General features: G+C 43.2%; 1 protein-coding gene, 1 long non-coding RNA gene and 1 other non-coding gene across 3 annotated transcripts in view; 1 reads left to right on the forward strand and 2 right to left on the reverse strand.

Moving 5' to 3' along the window:
• The first annotated feature begins 7,283 nt into the window (after window positions 1-7,283).
• ERCC6L (ERCC excision repair 6 like, spindle assembly checkpoint helicase) overlaps window positions 7,284-27,463 on the forward strand; it is a 50,605-nt gene continuing 30,425 nt past the window's right edge. The window contains exon 1 of the mRNA XM_067724672.1: window positions 7,284-7,426. Coding sequence (XP_067580773.1) covers window positions 7,359-7,426 — 68 coding nt within the window. The 5' untranslated portion in view covers window positions 7,284-7,358. The remainder of the gene's footprint in view (window positions 7,427-27,463) is intronic.
• On the reverse strand, window positions 9,422-9,528 carry LOC137217714 (U6 spliceosomal RNA). The gene has a single exon (XR_010940216.1). It is a non-coding gene; the product is annotated as a U6 spliceosomal RNA (small nuclear RNA).
• On the reverse strand, window positions 11,117-17,707 carry LOC137217624 (uncharacterized). Its single transcript, XR_010940149.1, has 3 exons — window positions 17,565-17,707; window positions 15,989-16,073; window positions 11,117-15,241 (listed from the first exon to the last, which is right to left on the reverse strand). It is a non-coding gene; the product is annotated as an uncharacterized lncRNA (long non-coding RNA).

Genomic DNA, 27,463 nt, shown 5'->3' on the forward strand with positions numbered 1-27,463 from the left:
GTAACACATATTTATTAAATAAATGAATAATAGAAGAATGAATCCTTTTCACCTATCAGCTGCTTTCTATATCTAACTAGCATTGTATTTAAGAGCAGAGTCAAAAGACAGGCTGCTTGTGTTTGGAACTCAGCTTTACCACTCACAAGCTGTGTAAACTTGTGTAACTTATTCAGTCTTTCTTGTGCCTCAGTTTCCTTATCTATAAAGGGATTTTAATAATGGTATACACTACCTAACAAGGTTGTTGTGAGGATTAAAAGAGTTAATATATGTAAAACGCATACAACAAGGCCTGGCACTCAAGTGCTCTATTAGTAATAGCTATTGTTCTTTTTTATTTTTTTAAATTTATTTATTTAATTAATTTATTTTTTGGCTGCGTTGGGTCTTAGTTGTTGTGTGCAGGCTTTCTCTAGTTGCGGCGAGTGGGGGCTAATCTTCGTTGCAGTGCGTGGGCTTCTCATTGCGGTGGCTTCATGTTGCGGAGCACAGGCTTCAGTAGTTGTGGCACGTGGGTCCAGTAGTTGTGGTGCACGGGCTTAGTTGCTCTGCAGCATGTGGGATCTTCCCAGACAAGGGCTCAAATCCGTGTCCCCTGCATTGGCAGGCAGATTCTTAACCACTGTGCCACCAAGGAAGTCCCAGTAGTAGCTATTGTTCGCATTCTGCCTCATCCATCTCTCCATTTACCTATTCTGAACTCTCCCACAAGCCCTCATTATCTTATTTCCGGTCTGTGAGTGTGGGTGACTCAGTGTAATCTGCAGATTAGAAAGCAAAGGTTTTTTTTAAATTTTTATTATGGAAATTTTCAAACACGCAGAGAAGTAGAGAGAAGAGGATAATGAACCTCTGTAACAAGCTTCAACAATTATCAACATTTTGCCAATCCATGTTTATCTGTCTCTCATTTTTCTCTCTACTGGAGTATTTTAATGTAAATCCCAGGTGTCATATCATTTTATCTGAGAATACTCCATTATGTATTTCTAGCAGATAAGGGCTTTAAAACATGCAACAATACCACCATCACACTTTAAAAATTAACAATAATTAGGGAAGGTTTAAAAAACTCCATTGCCTTGAGAGAAGCAGTGAGAATTCAAGCCCTTGCTTTGGGGGTAGATGTGAAATGAGGAACAGCCAAGAGAGTTAATAAAAGTAAAGTGCTTTGAACAGGGCCTGACACATAAATGGAATATAGTAGTAACTCATTTTTTTTTAAATTAATGCTTATGGAGTACTTATTTGTTTGAAAAGGAATACAAAAGAAAGAAGAGAAATAAGCATATATTTTTCATTCCCTGGTCTCTAAAGCAATTCAGTACACTTAATTTATTTAATCACTTCCCTGATGAATCATAGGAGGATGGCGGTCTGAACACACTATACTGATTTGTAACTGCAGTAACTGGGGCTATTGGCTACACAAGCATATCTCTGAAAAAGATAGCTCCAGGAGATTTGAGATGGGACCCTTGGCACTGGATTTGTTTTTTTTTTTTTTGAATTTTATTTAATTTATTTTCTTATACAGCAGGTTCTTATTAGTTATCTATTTTATACATATTACTGTATATATATGTCAATCCCAATCTCCCAATTCATCCCACCACCAGCCCCCCTGCCACTTTCCCCACTTGGTGTCCATATGTTTGTTCTCTACATCTGTGTCTCTATTTCTGCCCAGCAAACCGGTTCATCTGTACCATATTTCTAGGTTCCACATATATGCGTTAATATATGATATTTGTTTTTCTCTTTCTGACTTACTTAACTCTGTATGACAGTCTCTAGATCCATCCACGTACTACAAATGATCCAATTTCGTTCCTTTTTATGGCTGAGTAATATTCCATTGTATATATGTACCACATCTTTTTTTTTAAAGAATTAATTTTATTTATTTATTTATTATTTTTGATTGCGTTGGGTCTTGGTCGCTGCACATGGGCTTTCTGTAGTTGTGGCGAGCAGGGGCTACTCTTCGTTGCAGTGTGAGGGCTTCTCATTGCAGTGGCTTCTCTTGTTGCGGAGCACAGGCTTTAGGCACACGGGCTTCAGTAGTTGTGGCACACAGGCTCAGCAGTTGTGGCTCACGGGCTCTAGAGCGCTAGCTCAGTAGTTGTGGCACACGGGCTTAGTTGCTCCATGGCATGTGGAATCTTCGCAGACCAAGGTTCGAAGCCATGTCCCCTTCATTGGCAGGCCGATTCTTAACCACTGTGCCACCAGGGAAGTCCCTACCACATCTTCTTTATCCATTCGTCTGTCGATGGGCATTTAGGTTGCTTCCATGACCTGGCTATTGTAAATAGTGCTGCAGTGAACATTGGGGTGCATGTGTCCTTTTTTTTTTTTTTTTGCAGTACGCGGGCCCCTCACAGCTGTGGCCTCTCCCATTGTGGAACACAGCCTCCGGACGCGCAGGCTCAGCTGCCATGGCTCACGGGCCCAGCCGCTCCACGGCATGTGGGATCTTCCCGGACCGGGGCACAAACCCGTGTCCCCTGCATCGGCAGGCAGACTCTCAACCACTGTGCCACCAGGGAAGCCCCGCATGTGTCTTTTTGAGTTATGGTTTTCTCTGGGTATATGCCCAGTAGTGGGACTGCTGGGTCGTATGGTAGTTCTATTTTTAGTTTTTTAAGGAACCTCCATACTGTTCTCCATAGTGGCTGTATCAATTTACATTCCCACGAACAGTGCAAGAGGGTTCCCTTTTCTCTACACCCTCTCCAGCATTTGTTGTTTGTAGATTTTCTGATGATGCTCATTCTAACTGGTGTCAGGTGATACCTCATTGTAGTTTTGATTTGCATTTCTCTAAGAATTAGTGATGTTGAGCAGCTTTTCATGTGCATCTTGGCCATCTGTATGTCTTCTTTGGAGAAATGTCTATTTAGGTCTTCTGCCCATTTTTTTTTTTTTTTTTTTTTGCGGTACACGGACCTCTCACTGCTGTTGCCTCTCCCGTTGTGGAGCACAGGCTCCGGACGCGCAGGCTCAGTGGCCATGGCTCACAGGCCTAGCCGCTCCGCAGCATGCGGGATCTTCCTGGACTGGGGCACGAACCCATGTCCCCTGCATCGGCAGGCGGACTCTCAACCACTGCGCCACCAGGGAAGCCCCCATTCTGCCCATTTTTTGATTGGGTTGTTTGTTTTTTTTTAATATTGAGCTGCATGAGCTGTTTATATATTTTGGAGATTAATCCTTTGTCCATTGATTCATTTGCAAAAATTTTCTTCCATTCTGAGGGTTGTCTTTTCATCTTTTTTGTAGTTTCCTTTGCTTTGCAAAAGCTTTTAAGTTTCATTAGGTCTCATTTGTTTATTTTTGTTTTTATTTCCATTACTCTAGGAGGTGGATCAAAAAAGATTTTGCTGTGATTTATGTCAAAGAGTGTTCTTCCTATGTTTTCCTCTAAGAGTTTTATAGTGTCTGGTCTTACATTTATGTCTCTAATCCATTTTGAGTTTATTTTTGTGTATGGTGTTAGGGAGTGTTCTAATTTCATTCTTTTACATGTACCTGTCCAGTGTTCCCAGCACCACTTATTGAAGAGACTGTTTTTTCTCCACTGGTTTGTCATAGATTAGTTGACCATGTGTGCGTGGGTTTATCTCTGGGCTTTCTATCCTGTTCCATTGATCTATATCTCTGCTTTTGTGCCAGTACCATATTGTCTTTTTTTTCTTTAATTAACTAATTAATTTTATTTATTTATTTTTGGCTGTGTTGGGTCTTCTTCGTTGCTGCACGTGGGCTTTCTCTAGTTGCGGCGAATGGGGGCTACTCTTCATTGTGGTGCGCAGTCTTCTCATTGCGATGGCTTCTCTTGTTGCAGAGCATGGGCTCTAGGCCCGTGGGCTTCTGTAGTTGTGGCTCACGGGCTCAGTAGTTGTGGCTCGCAGGCTCTAGAGCACAGGCTCAGTAGTTGCGGCGCACGCGTTTAGTTGCTCCACAGCATGCAGGATCTTCCTGGACCAGGGCTCAAACCCGTGTCCCCTGCATTGGCCGGCAGATTCTTAACCACTGCGCCACCAGGGAAGCCCTACCATATTGTCTTTTTTTTTTTTTAAATAAATTTATTTATTTATTTGTTCATTTTTGGCTGTGTTGGGTCTTCGTTTCTGTGCGAGGGGCTTTCTCTAGTTGTGGCAAGCAGGGGCCACTCTTCATCACGGTGCGCGGGCCTCTCACTATCGCGGCCTCTCTTGTTGCGGAGCACAGGCTCCAGATGCGCAGGCTCAGTAGTTGTGGCTCACGGGCCTAGTTGCTCCGCGGCATGTGGGATCCTCCCAGACCAGGACACGAACACGTGTCCCCTGCATTGGCAGGCAGATTCTCAACCACTGCGCCACCAGGGAAGCCCCCATATTATATTGATTACTGTAGCTTTGTAGTATAGTCTGAAGTCAGGGAGTCTGATTCCTCCAGCTCCGTTTTGTTCCCTCAAGGCTGCTTTGGCTATTCGGGGTCTTTTGTGTCTCCATATAAATTTTAAGATTTTTTTTGTTCTAGTTCTGTAAAAAATGCCACTGGTAATTTGATAGGGATTGCATTGAATATGTAGATTGCTTTGGGTAGTATAGTCTTTTTCACAGTATTGATTCTTCCAATGCAAGAACATGGTATATCTCTCCATCTGTTTGTGTTATCTTTGATTTCTTTCATCAGTGTCTTATAGTTTTCTGAGTACAGGTCTTTTACCTCCTTAGGTAGGTTTATTCCTAGGTATTTTATCCTTTTTGTTGCAATCGTGAATGGGATTGTTTCCTTAATTTCTCTTTCTGATCTTTCGTTGTTAGTGTATAGGAATGCCAGAGATTTCTGTGCATTAATTTTGTATCCTGAAACTTTACCAAATTCATTGTTTAGCTCTAGTAGTTTTCTGGTGGCATCTTTAGGATTCTCTATGTATAGTGTCATGTCATCTGCAAACAGTGACAGTTTTACTTCTTCTTTTCCAAATTGTATTCCTTTTATTTTTTCTTCTCTGATTGCCATGGCTAGGACTTCCAAAACTATGTTGAATAATAGTGGCGAGAGTGGACATCCTTGTCTTGTTCCTGATCTTAGAGGAATTGCTTTCAGTTTTTCACCATAGAGAATGATGTTTGCTGTGGGTTTGTCGTATATGGCCTTTATTATGTTGAGGTAGGATCCCTCTATGCCCACTTTCCGGAGAGTTTTTATCATAAATAGGTGTTGAATTTTATCAAAAGCTTTTTCTGCATCTATTGAGATGATCATATGGTTTTTATTCTTCAGTATGAGTGGTAACTCTTATTTTGATCTTCTTTTCATTCTCTCCGTTTATCCACTCTAAATCCTCCCCAACCTCTCTGAATGTGTGTGACCATTTACAGAGGAGGACTAGGAGTCATGGGTGGCAAGTTTCCTAGGTCATTGGCACCCTGTGGTGGGAGCTGGCACTCCAGAAGGCACTGAGAAGGGCCCAAAGGAAGCAGCTACTGCAGGACTGAGGGGGAGGGAAGGAGAGCTGGAGGACTTTGTGTTTAAAGAGGGGGAGTCCTGTGGCTGTGTGAAAATGGCACTGAGAAAAATCCAGTAGCCTAAGGGCAGGTAAGCAGGAGGGCTGGTCCTTTTATCTAATGATCAGGGTGTTTGGAGATCACTGTCCCAGGGAAACAGACAGGGAGCAGCATGGCTCCTGAGGGCCTTCCTTTTAGCTTTTCTCCAAAGCCAACATAGGGGCAGTTGCCTAAGGCAGCAATCAGGGTTCTGCTTTGCTTCATCCTGGGTTCTCAACAATTCCAAGGGTATGAGTGATGATGGCAGACACTGAGCCAAAGCACAACTAGAGATGGCCTTCCTCAGACTCAAGATAAAGATTTTTGTGCTCGTATCTCTCTCTTCAATGGAATTCTCTCCACCAGCCCTTCTTCTCACCACCCTCATCCTTTGGGTACCCAGGGCACCTATACACTTGACTCCCCACCCCCCATCCCCAATTCAAACTTGCCTCCAGGAGAAGTGATTCAAACACTTCAGCAGGGTAAACAAGCTCCTTCACAAACTGGCTTCCAACTAACCCTGAAACCTCATTTCCCACCACTCCCCTCTTCTTTGCAGCAATAGGCAGTGTGACACTGTGAATGAGCACAGATTTGTGTTCACATAGACTAGGTATGGAATTCTGGCCCTACCATTTCCCAGCTTTGGAACCTTAGGCCAAGTCAATTTATTTCTCTGAGCCTCAATTTTCACATCTGAAAAATGGGGATAGTAGTGGTATACTAAAAGCCCTCTTAACAGAGGGCCTAAAGTCACATGAACATATGACTTAAAGTCATATAAACCAGGAAAGTAGACCACCTTCTTTAAGTTCCCTTTTTAACTCTGGTTGCTGGTAGCTTGTTAGCTCCGTATTCCTTACCAGGACCTCCTGTTTTAAGATAACTCACGCAAGTGGTTACTATGGTGCCTGGCCAGGGCGGGTGGTTTCAGTCGGTGTTTCCCTTAACACTAACGTTCTATGAAATTTACAAAAAGCTTAAAATCTTCTGGATATGTGATAGGCGTATGACTGGGTCAATAGGTGAGTTTTCAAATACTGAATGTTAATTAGTGCCTCGAGGAATCTTAATGTCCATGTTCTTGCCAGCATGTGAAAAAGGACAATTTTTGTTGGCTCACAAACCTATTTAGCATTGCCCAAGGAAGCCACTTAAACTCAGTCACCACGTTACCTGAAGCCCTGAGCTCTGCCTTTGAAAATACGACTGCATCTCAGTTGGAGCTTCTGAAGAAATGGTGGTGACCATACACAACAGCACTACTTATTTCTCAAATGAGACTTTTGGCTTGGTTCTTGAAGACTCTTCTTTACTGTGAGTTTAAATCACGAGGACTATGCCTCCTAGTGTGTATGAATTCAAAACACGCTCGGTACCAGACGTTGGCGATCAGGGAAGGGAGGATATTTGGGGATCTAGGCTGTGGAGGAGGTTTCTAAGGGCCACTAAAACGACCGAGATCATATCAGGCGGCCTACTCCACTCACAAGGATATCACACGCACACAAGAATTCGCCGCAGCGTGGTTTGGACTAGATTGAAAATGCAAGAGACGACAAGAGGACACAACCCAGCCCCCGCCACGGGCTCAGCTACCTTCTCTACACCCCGCCAAGCGCGCGTAGGCGCATGCGCGCGACCTTCGTGGGCGGGGCTCAGGCGGCGGCGCCGGAGCTCGTGCAGTGGATTGGCCGGCCGCTACACTGTCCGTTGGCCCTGCCCCGCCTCCACGCGCAAGGCTCATGCGCAGGGCGGGAAAGAGGGAAGTTCAATCCGCGGTCGAGATACACGGAGCCTGATCTGAGGGTCATGGAGGCGTCCCGAGGGTTTGCGGAAGCTGGGGCCTTAAGCCCAGAGCAGGCTGCCCGTTACCTGAGGTACATTTGGGTCGCTGGGCGGGTCTAGTTCACAGGCCCTGGCCGGGAGTGGGTGTGGGTGTGGGGTCCCTTGGACCCTCCCAGGGGCCCAAACTGTTGAGGTGGAGCCTTATGAGACGCGCGGCCGTGTTCTCGGAGGAGGCGTGGTTTCTAAAGCCTGGGGAGCCCCCGATGCCCCGGGTCAAGTAACTCCGGTATGAACTCCTTAAGAGCCAGAACTTCAATCGATCCAGGCTTCCTCGGGTCTGCAGCTTTCAAAATCACCATTTTTTTAAACATCTTTATTGGAGTATAATTGCTTTACAATGGAGTGTTACTTTCTGCTTTATAACAAAGTGAATCAGCTATACATATACATATATCCCCATATCTCCTCCCTCTTGCGTCTGCCTCCCACCCTCCCTATCCCACCCCTCTAGGCGGACACAGAGCACCGAGCTAATCTCCCTGTGCTATGCGGCTGCTTCCCACTAGGTATCTGTTTTACATTTGGTAGTGTATATATATCCATGCCACTCTCTCACTTTGTCACAGCTTACCCTTCCCCCTCCCCATGTCCTCAGGTCCATTCTCTACATCTGGGTCTTTATTCCAGCCCTCCCCCTAGGTTCTTCAGAATCTTTTTTTTTTTTAAGATTCCATATATATGTTAGCATACGGAATTTGTTTTTCTTTTTCTGACTTACTTTACTCTGTATGACAGACTCTAGGACCATCCACCTCACTACAAATAACTCAATTTCGTTTCTTTTTATGGCTGAGTAATATTCCATTGTATATATGTGCCACATCTTTATTCATTCATCTGTGGATGGACACTTAGGTTGCTTCCATGTCCTGGCTATTGTAAATAGAGCTGCAATGAACATTTTGGTACATGACTCTTTTTGAATTATGGTTTTCTCAGGGTATATGCCCAGTAGTGGGATTGCTGAGTCGTATGGTAGTTCTATTTTTAGTTTTTTAAGGAACCTCCATACTGTTCTCCATAGTGGCTGTATCACAAAATTACCATTTTGAAATCCATTTTCTTTTAATAAAGATTGGTAATGCCTTATGATATTATTCTTACTAAATTTAAATATTTTCTATTATTCTATTTTATGTTTATAATTTAATGTATACATTTTCAGTCAAGGTTCAACACTCATCTTTCTGTTTGGAACTAGCTTTTTAAAATTATTTAAATATATATTAATATATCAAAGATTTAAAATTCTTGTTATATATGGTAAAATATTTTCCTTTTGTAGTTTTTCAATGATTTTTGTGTATGCTGTGCTTTAATATACAAAAATAAACATTAATTTTAAGATACCCCCCTACAAAAGCCTTTCTTGGGTTTTTCCAGTCTACCAAGCCCCAGGCCTAGGGGATACAGAGAGGAGTAAAACACTGTCCCTGCCCCCAAACTGCTTATAATCTAGTGGTGGAAAGGGATAGGTAGACCATAATTGCTATATTGTTTGATAAGTGCTGTAAGAGGTACAATGTGCAAGGCATACTACAGGAGGGAATGGCCAACTACAAGGATCAGTGAGCTAAGGGAAGGGCTCACAAGAGGAGACATTGGTGTTGAGAAACTAATCATTCACCAGATGGCTAAGGGTGGAGGACATGGTGATGTGGGAATGAGCATTTAAAATTTTCTTTAAATTATTATAAAATCAACATAAAATTTACCATCTTAACCATTATTTTTTTTAAATTTATTTTTTCTGGAAGTGTTTTTATTTACAATGTTGTGTTAGTTTCTGGTATATAGCAAAGTGATTCATTTATACTTATATATAGTCTTTAAAATTAAAAAAAATCTTTTTAAATTGAAGTATAGTTGATTTACAGTATCGTGTTAGTTTCAGGTATACTTTTTCATATTCTTTTTCATTATGGTTTATTACAGGATATTGAATATAGTTCCCTGTGCTATACAGTAGGACCTTGTTGTTTATCCATTCTATATATAATAGTTCGCATCTGCTAATCCCAAACTCCAAAAATGCGGAATGCTTCACGAATTTGCGTGTCATCCTTGCACAGAGGCCATGCTAATCTTCTCTGTATTGTTCCAATTTTAGTATAAGTGCTGCCAAAGTGAGCACCTATTTTAACTCTTCTTAAGTGTACAGTTCAGTGGTATTAAATACATTAACATTGTTGTTCAACCATTACCATCATCCATCTCCAGAACTCTTTTCATCTTGCAAAACTAAAACTCTATACCTATTAGACAAGAATTCCTCATACTTCTCTCCCCCAGCCCCCGGCAACCACCATTCTACTTTCTCTGTCAATTTGACTTCTCTAGGGACCTTATATATAAGTACAATCATACAGTATTTGTCTTTTTGTGACTGGTTTATTTTTTTAATTTTTAAAATAAATTTATTTTTATTTTTGGCTGTGTTGGGTCTTTTTTGCTGTGCGCAGGCTTTCTCTAGTTGTGGCGAGCAGGGGCTACTCTTTCGTTGCGGTGATCTGTCTTCTCATTGTTGTGCCTTCTCTTTGTTGCAGAGCACTGGCTATAGGTGCGTGGGCTTCAGTAGTTGTGGCATGTGGGTCCAGTAGTTGTGGCTCATGGGCTCTAGAGCGCAGGCTCAGTAGTTGTGGCGCACGGGCTTAGTTTCTCCAAGGCATGTGGGATCTTCCCGGGCCAGGGATCGAACCCATATCCCCTGCATTGGCAGGCGGATTCTTAACCACTGCGCCACCAGGGAAGCCCACGACTGGTTTATTTTATGTAGCATAATGTCCTCAAGATTTATCCATGTTGTGCCATGTGACAGGATTTCCTTGCTTTTTAAGACTGAATAATGTTCCATTGTATGCATAAGGTCACATTTTGTTTATTCATTTATCTGTTGATGGATATTTGGGTTGCTTCCATCTCTTGACTATTGTGAATAGTGCTGCTGTGAATGTGGGTGTACAGATATCTCTTTGAGCTCCTGCTTTCAATTCTTTTGGGTATATATCCAGAAGTGGGATTGCTGGATCATATGGTAATTCTACTTTTAATTTTTTGAGGAACTGCCATACTGTCTTCTATGGCAGCAGCACCATTTTACACTCCCACCAACAGTGCCCAAGGGTTCCAATGTCTTCACATTCTCTTCAACACTTATTCTGTTGTTGTTGTTGTTGTTACTAGCCATCCTAACGATATTGAAATGGTATTTCATTGGGGTTTTGATTTGTACTTCTCTAATGGTTAGTGATGTTGAGCATCTTTTCATGTGCTTATTGACTATTTGTATATTTTCTTTGGAGAAATATCTATTCTAGTCCTTTGCCCATTTTTTAATTGGGTTGCTTGTTTCGTTGTTGTTGAGTTGTAATTCCTTATATACTCTGGATATTAACTTCTTACCAGATGTATGATTTGCAAATATTTTCTCCCATTCTGTAAGTTGCCTTTTCACTCTGTTGATTGTGTCCTTTGATGCACAGAAGTTTTAAATTTTGTTGTAGTACAAAGAAATCAATCGGAGCAGTGGAATAGTTCCATCTCCCTTTCCAAAAAAAAGAATGTTTTAAGGCTGTTAGAAGACAAAAGGTCTTACAGAGGAGTGAAACACATCTTTGGACTGAGTGAGTTACATGACTTCCTTAAAGAAGACTTGGGGAAAACAGAGGGAGGAAGTGTGTGGGGGGTAGAGTGCTGGCTTCAGAGTTGGGCCATTTGGGGTTCAAATTATGACTCTGGCACTTGTTAGCTGGGAGGCCTCAAGTAAGTCCCCTGACTTCTGAGCCTCAATTTTCTCATCTGGAAAATGGGGATAAGGCTTAAGACCTTTAGTCCCCCACCCCGTCCTTTCCCTGAGCAAGCAGCTTGTGCTTATTCCCCAGTGTTGCCTAATAGATACGCAGGAGACAGAGCTTTGGAGGAGTAGCTTTATTACTTTGCCAGGCAAAGGGGGACACAGCAGCCTCCTGCCTCGAAAACTATGTGTCCCCATCGCCCCCCCAGGAGGATTTGATGAGTTTTATAACAATGCTTCCCAAGGTGGGGTTGCTGACAAGATTAGGGTGTGTGTAGGGTCTCAGGTGGTTGTCTCCTAATCTTGATGAGCTTCTCTGGTCCTTTTAATCTTGCTTCAGGTGGTTTCTTGGCTGTTCCCCCCCCCCCCCATTGATTAGCAAATGTTTGAATCTGCCCTTTGGAATTCAGGGGAGGTCATGGCCGCTGGAGTCTTGCCTACAAGAAACAGGGGACAAAAAGGTGTCCGTGTCCAGGAGCCGCACGGGCCCTGCTTAGTTTCACGTCCCGCTTTTCTTTGATACTCCTCAGTCTTGAGGAGAACAGATATTGGATGAGAAAAGGGAACGATCGTTTTGGATAAAGATGTTAATTATAAACTCGGCAGGGGACTCAGTTTTAATCCCCACTTTGGTTTTATGTTTCCCCAGATCTTTTAGGGAACGGGTCAACAACCGCTCTGACTACTTCTGCTGAGATGGGGCATAGTCCTGCCTAAATTTTGGGGAATAGATACCAAATTAGAAATATTTGAGTTCCAAGTCCTGGATCTGAGTCTTATATGATTAAGATCTCAATCCCTTGTTCTGCCATTTTGATACAACAGACCAGGTTAGAGGCAAGAGGAGTGACAACTAGAACTTTAGTAGACAGAATAGATCTAATTTCCTTAGGAATTCAGGAGAATATGTCTGAAGCCAGTTGTTTCCAAACCATTCCCTGTAAGGGAGGAAACCCACCAAGGCAATCCCGAAGACCTGGAAGTAGGAAACTGACCACATATCTAGCAGTTAGAATTACTGAAAGAGTCAGCATATGAATCTATAGTTTTGTAGGTAAAAGGTATGAGAAAGGATAAGAAAACAGAACTTTCATTCTGGTTGTTGGAACAAATACTTAAGGTTTCCCAAAGGGTGAGACATCGATTTCCTGCAGGTCTGTTCCTCTGCTGTGGGCAGGCTGGGTTCATCGGTTTCAGATAATCTTTTTACTCTAGTGTGATGTATTCATGGTTTAACTCCATCCAGTTTTAAGGAGGTGTGAAAAGTAAGGAGGACATCTTGTATGGCCCCTTCCATTTTTCCTCCAGCTGTCACTCGGGTCCTTGTTTTTTCCAAACCTTCAGCAGCACCTGGTCTCCCGCTTTGAAGGGATGTAAGGGAACTTCCAGGCAAGGGGGAGACCTGTGGAACATAAACTTATGCATAGCAGTTAACAATTGACCAACCTGTTTTACATACTGTTTAACTTCTTTCTTCCTACATTAGAAATGTTTCTCTTTCTTTTTACTCTTAGGAGCTAAGAATGGTCTCCTGTATATAATTTCATAAAGGCTCAATCCTAGCCAGCTTCTAGGGGCCACCAGTATACAGAGGAGAGCAATTGGCAAGACCTTGTCCCATTTTAGATGGGTTTCCTGTGATTCATCTTCTTAGCTTTTCCTGTAGATTGGGGTCTCCATGCTGAGTGAAGTTTCCATTTTATACCTAAAGCTTTATTTGCTGTTTGTGTTATTTCTGCGACAAAAGCAGATCCATTGCTACTCTGAATAGTAGAGGAAAGGCAGTACCTAGAAATAATGTCCTTAAGAAGTGTTTTTGTCACTTCCAGATGCTTTTCCTATTCTGGCTGGAAAGGCCTCTACTCCACCTTGAACCAGGTGTAATCCTCTTAAATCTTTAACCAAAATCTCGTTGAAGAGGGTGGGGGAATTTTTAAATTCTTGTGGCATCCCAGAGTCTGATATAGCTCAGAAAATTCAAGTTTGCAACAATACAGGAATAAATGCATCTGGAATCACATCCACAGTGGTCACCTAGTTTTACCATAGTTACTCCATTTTGACTTTCAAATGCATTCCCCTCCTCAGCGTTAAAGGAGATGTACAATGCATGTCTGAAAGGCCACAAAATAGGCTGCTTTTTAAAGTTAAACCATGCATAGGCCAGAGTGACTTCCTCATACGTCAATCAGTGCAGATTTTTTTTCTTTCATTTCCCCTTTTGATTGCAAGTCTTTCAATAGAAGACGTTGATGATCAAAATATCTATCCCTCAGTGCCAGGGTGATTCAACTCTTCGCCCCAGGTATAGATCATGTCCTTAGGTGCTAGGCCTTCTTTATATTTGCCTAGTTAATCCTCATTGGGGAAACCTGATCAGAGTAAAACTGAACAAGCTCAGAGGTATGTTAAGGAGAAAACGCTTTATAGGCCATACATTTTATCATTTATGCCCAATTGTCACATAAGCATTGTACATGTGCTTTTAGCAGTAGACCTAAAGCAAACAGTGATACATCATGAATAATTACAGTCTGATAACTTTACTAGGTAATTTTTCTTTTCTCCTAAACATCAGGGCAAAAGTGTGACTAACACAATAACTTCCATAAATACAGACTTTAATTAACAGATCTAGAATTTTATATCTATTGAAACATAATCTTTTTCCCTAAAATTACCCTCATCTCCATTGAACACAGCCAAACCAAGACATTTGCTTTCAAAGTAAGTCTGTAATATTAAGTAACCAGTGATATTCCAGACCAAAGAAAAGAAAAAACAAAAAAACATTATAACCATATTCACTAGTTCACTCAGTAACCAATCCTTTTGTTAACATTTTATGAAGCCATCAGATTCTCCATTAAGATTTTTTTTTTCTTATCCAGCTCAGCAGTATGATGTGAAATTTATCAGAGATCTGTATTTGTCAAAAGGGGTCCTTCACATAAATCTTGATGATGAAGCACTTTGCAAAAGCAGAGTACAATAATAACTGTCTATAAATGACAGAAAGACTTTTAAAAAAAGGGCATAGTTAAACATCTGATTGCAATGTAATCGGTAAAGAAACTTGGTTACAATAACCGGGATTACATTTAATTTAACTGATTACATTTGATTTAACATAACAAATAATCCTAGTTAAATCTTTCTCTCTGAGATGACTCAGGGGCCCTCTGAAGCATCTCAAAGTTAGCTGGAGGTCAAAAGAACTTTTAGAAACTGCCAAACAATACTTATTTACTTAACCAAAGTGAAAAGATTTCAGCGCAAATACAGATCACTTAAAGGCAAAGGAACTCACAAGCTGTTATCAAAAGCAGTATTCCAAGAAAATGTTGAAGGGAGAAACCAAATCTGGTCTTGCCTTAGCCCACTCCCAACAAAATCCATTTATCCAATTAGATTTAATCCAATCTTAGAAAATTCTGATCTTGCACAACTGTAAAAACATGTGCTTTCTTATGGAGAGTATCTCAGGGTGGCACCAAATACCTTTAGTTTCTCTCTCTGCCAAGGTAAGCCAATATTCACTAACTAATGTTTCAGTATCTTATTTTATTTGTAAACGGCCTACTTATTCAATAAACTTCCATCATTTAACTTAACTCTAAATTTTTAAGCTACAAAGCAGCTGAAGAGATTATTCTTAAGTACACATTCCTAAAACAATTATTTCTAAAGAGTTTACCCAAAAGCTGTTATCTCACTTGCATTATTTAACATTGATGACTCTTAAGACATGTCTATATTAATCAAACCAACAAGCTTAAGCCACCTTCAATAGCAGATATCAATTCAGTACTGAATATTTCCCAGATCATGTGGTCCTAAAATTTATCTTGGCCAATTTTCTAGACATTTAGATTTAGTTTGTAAGAGCTTACTTTCTAGTCAATTAAACAGAGCTCATTTACAAGTTAACTTTTACATAAAGACCGAACCAGAGATCTCAGTTTTCCCCCTTCCACAAAAAACGCCTTCTTTCCCTGCCTTTTTCTTCAGTCTCAGGAACTAGAGATGGTCTAGGTAAGTGTTCCGGAGGGCCCTGGGGGAGAGAAATAACAATTCCTTTTCATGGGGGCATAGCTGAAGATCTCCTAATTTTGTAAAAATACCTTGGGGGGGCCGTTACAAGATGGAATAGAACTCTGGTCATCCATAAAAATGAAACAGGAGGGAAGGGGGCAGGGAACAACCTTTGAAAGAATGACATAGTCCAAGGGCATGACATAAACTGATTAGAACCAAATGGGTCCAAGATGGCAGGACAAGTGGACTTCCACTAGACCTTAAGCCTCAGTATACGCTCATTGTAACACATCAGTAAGCTAAATGACACACCCACAGGCGCCATGACAGTTCCAAGGCCAACCATAAGGATCAAAAAGTGGGCTGTGGGGCTTCCCTGGTGGCGCAGTGGTTGAGAGTATGCCTGCCGATGCAGGGGATGTGGGTTCGTGCCCTGGTCCGGGCGGATCCCTCATGCCGCGGAGTGGCTGATCCCGTGAGCCATGGCCGCTGAGCCTGCGCGTCAGGCTCCGCAACGGGAGAGGCCGCAACAGTGAGAGGCCCGCGTACCGCAAAAAAACCAAAAAACAAAAGTGGGCTGTGGCCCAATTCCTGGAAATCCCCACCCTTTCCCCAAAAAGCTGGAATATTCCTCCCACTCATTAGCCTATGAAATTACCCACCCCTATAAAAACTGACAACCCCATACCCTGGTGCCTTTCTCACCTTCTGAGGTGGCCCACACTCTGTGGAGTGTGTTTCTCTAAATAAATCCACTTCTTACCTATCATTTTGTCACTCACTGAATTCTTTCTGCGATGGGACATCAGGAACCTGAGCTTCTAATCAGCTCGGTGCTTTGTGACCACCTAGAGGGGTGGGATAGGGAGGATGGGAGGGAGACACAAGAGGGAGGAGATATGGGGATATATGCATATGTATAGCTGATTCACTTTGTTATACAGCAGAAACTAACACACCATTGTAAAGCAATTATACTCCAATAAAGATGTTAAAAGAATAAAATAAAGTAAAGTAAATCCATTACTTCTAAAAAAAAAAAAAGAGAACCTGAGCTTCATTAAGTCCTGAAGCCAGGTATGTGATCTCAGTTGGAAGACCGTGGGTTTTGGCCAGGTTCGAGTCCCGGCCTTGTGGGTTCGACTCCCAATCTGAGTTTTGGCTGGGTTTGAGTCCCAGCCATGTGAGTTTGAGTCCCAATCTGAGTTTTGGCTGGGTTTGAGTCCCGGCCGCGTGTTTTCAAGTCCCAGTCTGGGTTTTGGCTGGGTTTGAGTCCCGGCACGTGGGTTCAAGTCCCAATCTGAGGTGCACGGTTTCAACAAGGCTAGTCCAAAAGGGAAAATCCCAACCAACAATTTTGCCACAGGCAAAGCCCGACGCGATAGGGTACACTGGTGTTGTCACATGTGAGCCCTGTTATTCGTCTCAACCAGTCAATGCAAGTACTGAGACACATACATACAGACAACAGACATGGTCCCACAAACAAAAGATCAGACAAGATGTAGCCCATTTCCACTCCCAGACAGAGGACTCAAAATGGCTCGCAATGATCTGGTAGAATTTTCCCACCCTACACAAGCGAGAGTGGCTCACCCCAAAACAATACACACAAAAACACAAATGACAGATAGGCTATGGCCACACAGACAGAAACTCAGAGGAGGTATAGTTTAAAAATTCCACTTCCACTCCTGGACAAAGGCTTCCAAACAGATTGGCTCAGTTCTTGAAAGAGAACAAACCCAGAGTTGGCTCTCAGGGGGCCCAGAGTGGCTCAATTGCTGCAAGGGAGTGAGGCCAAAGTGGCTAGCCCAGATGGAGTGGAGAGAATTTCCAGCCTTTCCATTCCTGTGACAAAACAATTCTAGCTGAAGAATAGTATAATAATTTAGGCCACCATACAAAGGCCACCTCTCCTCACTTTTAAGAATATACATTGGCTAAACAGAATTAAAATAGATTCATAGCTATAGGTTGACAAATCTGCCAAAATCTTCCTTAGGGGACTGTCAGATGGAGAGGAAGAGGAAGCGCTTCCCATATTGAGTCGAATTAAACAGCTCTGTGCACAAAACTGAAAGCAAAACCAGAATTCTCGCCAGCCAAACGGAAGCTACACACACACACACACAAAACAAACAACCCGAGGTTCAAACTGGGTTCTAAGTCCCACTAAGCTGGTGGCCTTGGTCCAAGTTGCGCCTTACAAATGGGATCTTCCTAATGGAAAATCCCCAAACGGGAACCAGAGTTCCCCCAAACGGACCAGGTCGAGCGGCCTCGGTGTGCATGCTGGGGGACTTAGCAAAAATGCTGGCAGAGGTGTTGTGACATACCTAATCCTACTTTTCTCCTTCTCCAAAATGCTTTCTCAGAGCAGGAAGTCCGGGCTGATGTGGATAGAAGAGGGGGTGTCCTCAAGGCAAAGGTGGCCTTGGCAGTTGCTAGGGCAACCTCTCTCCCGTTCTCCACCTCCATCTTGGAGTTCCGACTACTGAGATGGCAGTCCGGGTATTATCGGGGCACAGCCCTATGGCAGGGCATCCCTAGTGATCTGGCCTCAGAGAAGTCCTCCAAACCTCTGCTCTCCCGAAGGAGGCTGGCGTGCAGAGAAACCTCCGAGCGTCTGATCAAGCCGAGGGTCCCCACGGGGCTGCCGGCCCACGAGTCAGATACCAGGCGAGACCCCCAAATTTTGTTGCCGAAAACCCGGCCTCTGTTCAGTGCCGAATAGAAATGTGGAGGCAGAGCTTTGGAGGAGTAGAAAGGGAGTAGCTTTATTACCTTGCCAGGCAAAGGGGGCCACAGCGGGCAGCGGGCTCCTGCCTCAAAAAACTATGTGCCCACCCCCCCCCGAGGATTTGATGAGGAGTTTTTTTTTTAATTAACTTATTTTTATTTATTTTATTTTTGGCTGCATTGGGTCTTTGTTGCTGCACGTGGACTTTTCTCTGGTTGTGGTGAGCGGGGGCTACTCTTCGTTGTGGTACACAGGCTTCTCATTGCAGTGGCCTCTCTAGTTGAGGAGCATGGGCTCTAGGCGTGCGGGCTTCAGTAGTAGTGGCACACGGGCTCAGTAGTTGTGGCTCCCGGGCTCTAGAGCGTAGGCTCGGTAGTTGTGGCACATGGGCTTAGCTGCGCCGCGGCATGTGGGATCTTCCCAGCCCAGGGTTCGAACCCATGTCCCCTGCATTGGCAGGTGGATTCCTAACCACTGTACCACCAGGGAAGCCCTGATGAGGAGTTTTATAACAATACTTCCCAAGGTGGGGTTGCTGACAAGATTAGGGTGTGTGTAGGGTCTCAGGTGGTCCTCTCCTAATCTTGATGAGCTTCTCTGGTCCTTTTAATCTTGCCTCAGGTGGTTTCTTGGCTGTTTCCCCCCATTGATTAGCAACTGTTTGAACCTGCCCTTTGGAACTCAGGGAAGGTCATGGTGGCTGGAGCCTTGCCTACAAGAAACAGGGGACAAAAAGGCCTCTGTGTCCAGGAGCCCCACAGGGCCCTGCTTGGTTTCACCAACACTGCCTCTCATGCTGGTACCTGTCTCACTCACTCCACATGCTCTCTTATGAGCATACTCAAATGGTCTCTTTCCCACCCGCCTAACCCGCTTCTCTCGCAATCATCTTCTACTCTCACAATCCCCACCTTTCTCACATTTCTGTCTCTCCTGACATTCCATCTCTCATGAGCCCTCAACTCCCCCAATCCCTATTTTATTTCTCCTAATCTGTCTCAATCTCTCTCATCCTCTTCCAAATCCCCCCAAACCAAAACCGCCTCGCACAAAGCATCGCCTTCTCTACATTCTCTCCCTTCTCTCTTGCTCATAATTCTACTCCTTGGCACAATCCTGCTCTCACAGTTTCTCTGTCTCTCTTTCTTCCTCCCTCTTTCCTCTCACTTTTTTGTCCCTCTCCTTCCCTGTTTCTTTGCCTCTCCTGTCCAAAAGATGAAAGTGAACTGAGACTTGCTGTCATACACTCTCTGCACGTTTCCCTTTTGCCACACCTTTACCTTCTGTCGCATACAGTGACTCTGTCACACACTCTGTGTCAGTCATGCTCTCCCTTGGTGATGCCCGCCCACCAGCTCCTCTCTTGCCTACCGCCCCCTTGTGCTCTCTGTACCCCCTGCTTGCTTCCACTCTGTGTTGTCCCTCTCCCCCTGTTGCCCCCTTTCTCTTCTTCTGGCATTCCCTCCCTCCCTCTCTCCCTCCCCTGCCTCTGTCTCTTTCTGTTGTCCATTATCTCTTTCTCTGTGTCACCCACCTCTGTCACCTGCTCTCCCTCTCTGGCACTCATAGTTCTCTCTTTCTCTCTCATTCTCTCCTTCTCTCCCATTATCTCTCTGTCCCCTACCCCCCCCCCCGTCACCCACCTGTTCACACTCTCAACTACCTGCTCACACTGTCGTCCATTCGTTCTCACCCCAGTTACTCTTTGTCTCTCTGTCAGCCTCCCCACTCTGTACCTCTGTACCCCCTTTCTTGTCACCCACCATCTGTCACCTACACTCTACCTCTATTACCCATTCTCTTTCTGTTACCCACTTTCTTTCTCTGTTACCCACTCCCTTATTCAGTCACCCATCCTCTTTTTTTCTCTGTCACTGTATCATTCTGGGTCCAATCAGGAGGTAGAAACCATGCAGTATATTAAAACAGGAATTTTAAAGTAAGAGTTATTAAATTGATAAATGAGTAACTATAAGAAATAAGGAAACTCCATATGGTGCCCTAGGGCTAAGGGAGAGTACCCAAGGAAGGACAAACTTGGAAGGAGGCCCTCTCCCCAAGGCTGAGGTTCAGACCTCCTTGGAGAAGGTATAGTTCAGCCCACTGGGTAGCAGAGAAGTGTGCTGGCTTGCCCAGGCTGGAGCTGGTCTGCACTCCCTGGGCTCATAGGAAGCAACCTTCTGGAGTGCAGGTGGGGAGCAGGCTAGCAGCAACCAATGGTGTAGGAGTGCAGAAGGAGTGGGACCTGGGGCACAGGCAGCTGCTGGGGAGGCTGGTTCCGATGTAGAGAGGGCTGCAAGAAGGTTATCGCCAGGCCAGGTGGAGACTTCAAGATCGTTGAAAGACTGCGTGTTCTGGGTGGGTGGCTGTGTGTCACTTGGTTGACCCCCTGTGCAGCGGCAGCTGGCAACTTCAGGAGAGCCCCCTCCTCCTGCAGTGTCCCTCAGGCGTCCTCTACTGAGAAAGCTTAACATCATGCTGGCTGTAGAGGAGAGATGCTTAAAGGAATTCTATCATTATCACAGAGCAGGTACTGAGGGATGAATTTGGAACTGAGAGGCAATAAATGATGACTGGCAGAGTTATCTGACCTCTACTTATCTGTCATCCAACCTCTCTCCCATGTCACTCACTGTGTCACCCTCTCTGTTACTCACTTGCTTGTACTCTATGTTGTCAACTCTCTCTTGCTATCACCCATCTGCTTTCTATTCTCTATGTCACCCACTTTCTTCTATCATTCTACTCCAACTGCTTTTGTCAAGGTCGACTTTCATAAATCTAATGGTCAGTTCATAATCTTCCTCTTCCTTGACTCACCAGTAGTACTTGACAGAATTGATCACTTCTCCACAAAATGCTAGACTCATTTGGCCACCAGGACCCCTCACTCTCCTGACTTTCTTCCTACCTCGCTTGTTGCTGCTTCTTAGATTCTGCTGATTTCTTCTCATATCCCCAATTGCTTTTGCTTTTTCTTCTAATGTACTTTATTTAAAAAAATTTTTTGAAAGTTTAGTTTTATTTATTTATTTATTTTAAAATTTATTTATTTATTTATTTTTGGCTGCGTTGGGTCTTCGTTGCCGTGTGTGGGCTTTCTTTAGTTGCGGCAAGCGGGGGCTACTTATTGTTGTGGTGAGCAGGTTTCTCATTGTGGTGCCTTCTCATGTTGCAGAGCACGGGCTCTAGGTGCTCGGGCTTCAGTAGTTGTGGTGCGTGGGCTCAGTAGTTGTGGCACACAGGCTTAGTTGCTCCGCAGCATGTGGGATCTTCCTGGACTAGGGCTCGAAACTGTGTCCCCCGCACTGGCAGGCTGATTCTTTTTTTTTTTTTTTTAAGGCACTGCTTAAACATTTTTTTAAAAAATTTTATTTATTTATTTATTTTTGGCTATGTTGGGTCTTTGTTGCTGCTCATGGGCTTTCACTAGTTGTGGCGAGCGGAGGCTACTCTTCGTTGTGGTGCATGGGCTTCTCATTGTGGTGGCTTCTCTTGTTGTGGAGCACGGGCACTAGGTGCGCAGGCTTTAGTAGTTGTGGCTTGTAGGCTCAGTAGTTGTGGCTTATGGGCTCTAGAGCGCAGGCTCAGTAGTTGTGGTGCACGGGCTTAGTTGCTCTGTGGCATGTGGGATCTTCCCAGACCAGGGCTTGAACCTGTGTCACCTGCATTGGCAGGTGGATTCTTAACCACGGTGCCACCAGGGAAGTCCCTTTTTATTTTTTAAAAAATATTTTTTTTATTTATTTGGCTGTGCCAGGTCTTAGTTGCAGTGTGTGGGATCGTGGGAACTTTGTTGCGGCGTGTGGGATCTTTAGTTGTGGCATGCAGGTCTTAGTTGCGTCATGTGGGATCTAGTTCCCTGACCAGAGATCGAACCCGGGCCCCCTGCATTGGGAGCTCGGAGTCTTAACCACTGGACCACCAGAGAAGTCCCTTATGTACTTTATTTTTATTTATTTATTTTTTAGATTTAATTAATTAATTTATTTGTTTTTGGGTTTTTTTTGGTTTTGGGGTCTTTTTTGGCTGCGTTGGGTCTTTGCTGCTGCGCGCGAGCTCTCCCCAGTTGCGGCAAGTGGGGGCCACTCCTCATTGAGGTGCGCAGACCTCTCCTTGCGGTGGCCTCTCGTTGTGGAGCACGGGCCCCAGGTGTGTGGGCTTCAGTAGTTGGGGCATGCGGGCTCAGTAGCTGTGGCTCACAGTCTCCAGAGTGCAGGCTCAGCAGCTGTGGCGCATGGGCCCAGTTGCTCTGTGGCATGTGAGATTCTCCCAGACCAGGGATCGAACCTGTGTCCCCTGCATTGGCAGGTGGATTCCCAACCACTGCGCCACCAGGGAAGTCCTCTATTTTAATTTTTAATTAATTAATTAATTAATTAATTTTTGGCTGTGTTGGGTCTTCGTTTCCGTGCAAGGGCTTTCTCTAGTTGTGGCGAGCGGGGGCCACTCTTCATCGTGGTGCGCGGACCTCTCGCTGTCGCGGGCTCTCTTGTTGTGGAGCACAAGCTCCAGGCGCGCAGGCTCAGTAGTTGTGGCTCACGGGCCTAGTTGCTTCGCGGCATGTGGGATCTTCCCAGACCAGGGCTTGAACCTGTGTCCCCTGCATTGGCAGGCAGATTCTCAACCACTGTGCCACCAGGGAAGCCCCTATTTTAATTTTTTAAAAAATATTTTTTTATTTTTGGCTGCATTGGGTCTTAGTTGCAGCACGTGGGCTCTCTAGTTGTGGTGCACGGGCTCAGTAGTTGTGGTGTGCGGGCTTAGTTGCCCCATGGCATGTGGGATCTTAGTTCCCTGACCAGGGATCGAACCCATGTCCTCTGCATTGGAAGGTGGATTCTTAACCACTCGACCAGCAGGGAAGTCCCTACTGTACTTTAAAGTAAATTCTCAGGCATCATAGTATTTCATCCTTAAATATTTCAGTGCGCGTCTCTAAAAAAGAACATATTCTTAGAAAACCACTGTACCATATCACGCTTAACAAAATAAATTAATTCTTTGATATCAGCTAATACACAGTTCATATTTGCATTTTTCAAATGGTCTTAAGTCTTTTAATAATTGATTTGTTTGAATCAGGATCCAAAGAAGTTCCACAAGCTGCATTTGGTTATATTTCATAAGTCTCTCTTTTTTATTTTAAGGTAACACTTTATTTTTTAAAAAGTTTTTATTGGCTTATAGTTGATTTACAATGTTGCGTTAGTTTCAGGTGTACAGCAAAGTGAATCAGTTATACATATATCCACTCTCTTTTGTTTTTTACAAATTATTTATTCATTTATTTGGCTGCTCCGGGTCTTAGTTGTGGCACTTGGGATCTTCATTGTGGCATGCGGGATCTTTAGTTGCAGAGTGCAGGATCTAGTTCCCTGACCAAGCATTGAACCGGGCCCCCTGCACTGGGAGTGTGGAATCTATTTTTTTTAATTAATTAATTTATTTGGCTGCATCAGGTCTTAGTTACTGCATGCGGGACCTTCATTGCGGCATGTGGGATCTTTCGTTGCAGCATGCAGGCTTGCTAGTTGTGGCACATGAGCTCTAGAGCACGTGGGCTCAGTAGTTGCAGTGTGCAGGCTTAGTTGCCCTGCGGTATGTGGGATCTTACTTCCCTGACCAGGGATTGAACCCACGTCCCCTGCATTGGAAGGCGGATTCTTAACCACTCAACCACCAGGGAAGTCCCAGGAGCACGGAGTCTTAACCACTGGACCATCAGGGAAGTCCCTCCACTCTTTTTTTTTTTTTTTTTTTTGCGGTACGCGGTCCTCTCACTGTTGTGGCCTCTCCCATTGTGGAGCACAGGCTCCGGACGTGCAGGCTCAGCGGCCATGGCTCATGGGCCCAGCCACTCTGCAGCATGTGGGATCTTCCCGGACCGGGGCACGAACCCGTGTCCCCTGCATCGGCAGGCAGACTCTCAACCACTGTGCCACAAGGGAAGCCCCCTCCACTCTTTTCTAGATTCTTTTCTTAAGCATCTTTTAATCTAGAAAAATCCCTCCCCACTTTTATTTCTATGCCAATGATTTGGATTAGTCTGTAGTGTCATTAGTTTGTTCTTCTATCTCCTGTAATTTAAATTTAAAGGCCTGATAAATGAATGGATAAAGAAAATGTGACACACACACAGACACACACAGACAGGAATATTATTCAGCCATAAAAAAGAGTGAATTTTTGCCATTTGTGACAACATAGATGGACCTTGGAGGCATTATGCTAAGTGAAATAAATCAGACAGAGAAAGACGAATACTGTATGATCTCACTTATATGTGGGGTCTAAAACAAAAACAAAACCAAGTTCATAGATAACAGAGAACAGATTGGTGGTTCCTGGATTTGAGGGGTGGGCAAAATGGATGCAGGGGGTCAAAAGGTACAAACTTCCAGTTATAAAATAAATAAACCCTGGGATGTAATGTACAGTGTGGTGACTATAGTTAATAATACTGTATTGCATATTTGAGAGTTGCTAAGAGAATAAATCTTAAAAATTCTCATCACAAGAAAAAAATCCGTAATTATGTATGGTGACAGATGGTAACTAGACTTATTGTGGTGATCATTTCACAGTATATACAAATATCAAGTCATTATGTTGTACACCTGAAACTAATATAATGCTGTATGTCGATTATACCTCAATAAAATTTTTTTTAAAAAACTATTCTAGAGCCAAACCAAAAAGATTTAAGGTTCAATATTTTTGACATGAATACTTCATAGGTGAGGTCGTGTACTTCCTATTGCATCATATCAGGAAGCATATAATGTCTGATTTTCCTACTTTTAGTAATTTTATGATTGATCAATGGGTTCAGGTAGTCATAGGCTGATTACTCCTTTGCAAAGTTGCATTTCCCCCCTTGTGATGAATAAATAATATGTCGGGGATACTTTAGCATCCTGTGGATACCCAGTTCCCCAGCAACCTTTCATCCATTGATAATCATTGCCCAAATCAGTTATTTCATTAGGGATTACAAGTGATGGTTTTCTAATTTCGCCATTGTTTCTGTATTCATTAGCTGGAATTCATCTGTTAATGTTGGAGTGTTGGAATGCCATGTCTTTTTTTAATTATACTCCTTCCTTTGGTGATCTTACTCAGGTTTTTGGTTTTAAATCCCATCTTTATGTTGAGAATTTTCACATTTTTGTCTTTTGTCCTGACCTCTTCTGAACTCCAGACTCCTGTATCTGGCTGCTTACTTGACATCTCTGCTTGATAATAGACATATCAAACTTAACTCATCCAAAAGCAAAGGGCAAAAACCAGGGGTTCTCAATAGGTACAGAAAAAGCATTTGACTAAATCTAGCATCCTGTAATAATAAAAGCACTCAACAAGCTAGGAATACAACATAACTTCCACAACGTGATCAAGGGTGTCTACAAAAACCTACAGCTAACATTATACTTAATGGTGAAAGACTGAAAGCTTTCCCCCCTTATATCAAGAACAAGATAAGGATGTCTGCTCTCGCCAGTTCTTTTTTTTTTTAATTGAAGTATAGTAAAATTACAATATTGTGTTAGTTTCAGGTGTATAGCATAGTGATTCAATATTTTTGCAGATTATACTCCATTATAGGTTATCACAAGATAATGGGTATAATTCCCTTTGCTATACAGTTTATATCCTTGTTGCTTATCTATTTTATATATAGTAGTTTACATCTGTTAATCCCATACCCCTAATTTGTCCCTCCCCAGTTCCCTCTCCCCTTTGGTAAACACAAATTTGTTTTCTGTATCTGTTTGTTTCTGTTTTGCATATATACTGATTTGTATTTTTTTTTAGATTCCACATATAAGTGATATCATACAGTATTTGTCTTTCTCTGTCTTATTTCACTAAGCATAATATTCTCTATGTCCATCCACATTGCTGCAAATGGCAGTATTTCATGCTTTTCTATGGTTAATAGTCCGGTGTGTATGTGTGTGTGTATACACACACACGAATATATGTGTGTGTGTATATATATATATACACACACACCCACACATACACGCATACATACACACATATATCTTCTTTCTTTTTTTTTTTTTTTTGGCGGTACGCGGGCCTCTCACTGTTGTGGCCTCTCCCGTTGCGGAGCGCAGGCTCCGGATGCGCAGGCTCAGGGGCCATGGCTCACGGGCCCAGCCGCTCTGCGGCATGTGGGATCTTCCCGGACCGGGGCACGAACCCGTGTCCCATGCATTGGCAGGCGGACTCTCAACCACTGCTCCACCAGGGAAGACCATACCATATCTTCTTGATCCAATAGTCTGTTGATGGGCAGTTGGGTTACTTCCGTGTCTTGGCTATTGTAAATAGTGCTGCTATGAGCACTGGGTTGCGTGTATCTTATTTTTTTTAATTTTTAAATGTTATTTTATTTATTTTTTTATACAGCAGGTTCTTATTAGTCATCAATTTTATACACATCACTGTATACATGTCAATCTCAATAGCCCAATTCATCACACCCCCACCCCCCTGCAGCTTTCCCCCCTTGGTGTCCGTACGTTTGTTCTCTACATCTGTGTCTCAATTTTTGCCTGCAAACGGGTTCATCTGTACCATTTTTCTAGGTTCCACATATATGCATTAATATACGATATTTGTTTTTCTCTTTCTAACTTACTTAACTCTGTATGACAGTCTCTAGATCCATCCACGTCTCAACAAATGACCCAATTTCGTTCCTTTTTATGGCCGAGTAATATTGCATTGTATATATGTACCACATCTTCTTTATCCATTCGTCTGTCGATGGGAATTTAGGTTGCTTCCATGACCTGGCTATTGTAAATAGTGCCGCAATGAACATTGGGGTGCATGTGTCTTTTTTAATTATGGTTTTCTCTGGGTATATGCCCAGTAGTGGGATTGCTGGGTCATATGGTAATTCTATTTTTAGTTTTTTAAGGAACCTCCATACTGTTCTCCATAGTGGCTGTATCAATTTACATTCCCACCAACAGTGCAAGAGGGTTCCCTTTTCTCCACACCCTCTCCAGCATTTGTTGTTTGTAGATTTTCTGATGATTCCCATTCTGACTGGTGTGAGGTGATACCTTATTGTAGTTTTGATTTGCATTTCTCTAATAATTAGTGATGCTGAGCAGCTTTTCATGTGCTTCTTGGCCATCTGTATGTCTTCTTTGGAGAAATGTCTATTTAGGTCTTCTGCCCATTTCTTGATTGGGTTGTTTGTTTTTTTAATATTGAGCTGTATGAGCTGTTTATATATTTTGGAGATTAATCCTTTGTCCATTGATTCGTTTGCAAATACTTTCTCCCATCCTGAGGGTTGTCTTTTCGTCTTCTTTATGGTTTCCTTTCCTGTGCAAAATCTTTTAAGTTTCATTAGGTCCCATTTGTTTATTTTTGTTTTTATTTCCATTACTCTAGGAGGTGGATCAAAAAAGGTCTTGCTGTGATTTATGTCAAAGAGTGTTCTTCCTATGTTTTCCTCTAAGAGTT

The sequence above is a fragment of the Pseudorca crassidens genome, chromosome X, assembly GCF_039906515.1.
Source record: "Pseudorca crassidens isolate mPseCra1 chromosome X, mPseCra1.hap1, whole genome shotgun sequence".
Taxonomy (NCBI): Eukaryota; Metazoa; Chordata; class Mammalia; order Artiodactyla; family Delphinidae; genus Pseudorca; species Pseudorca crassidens.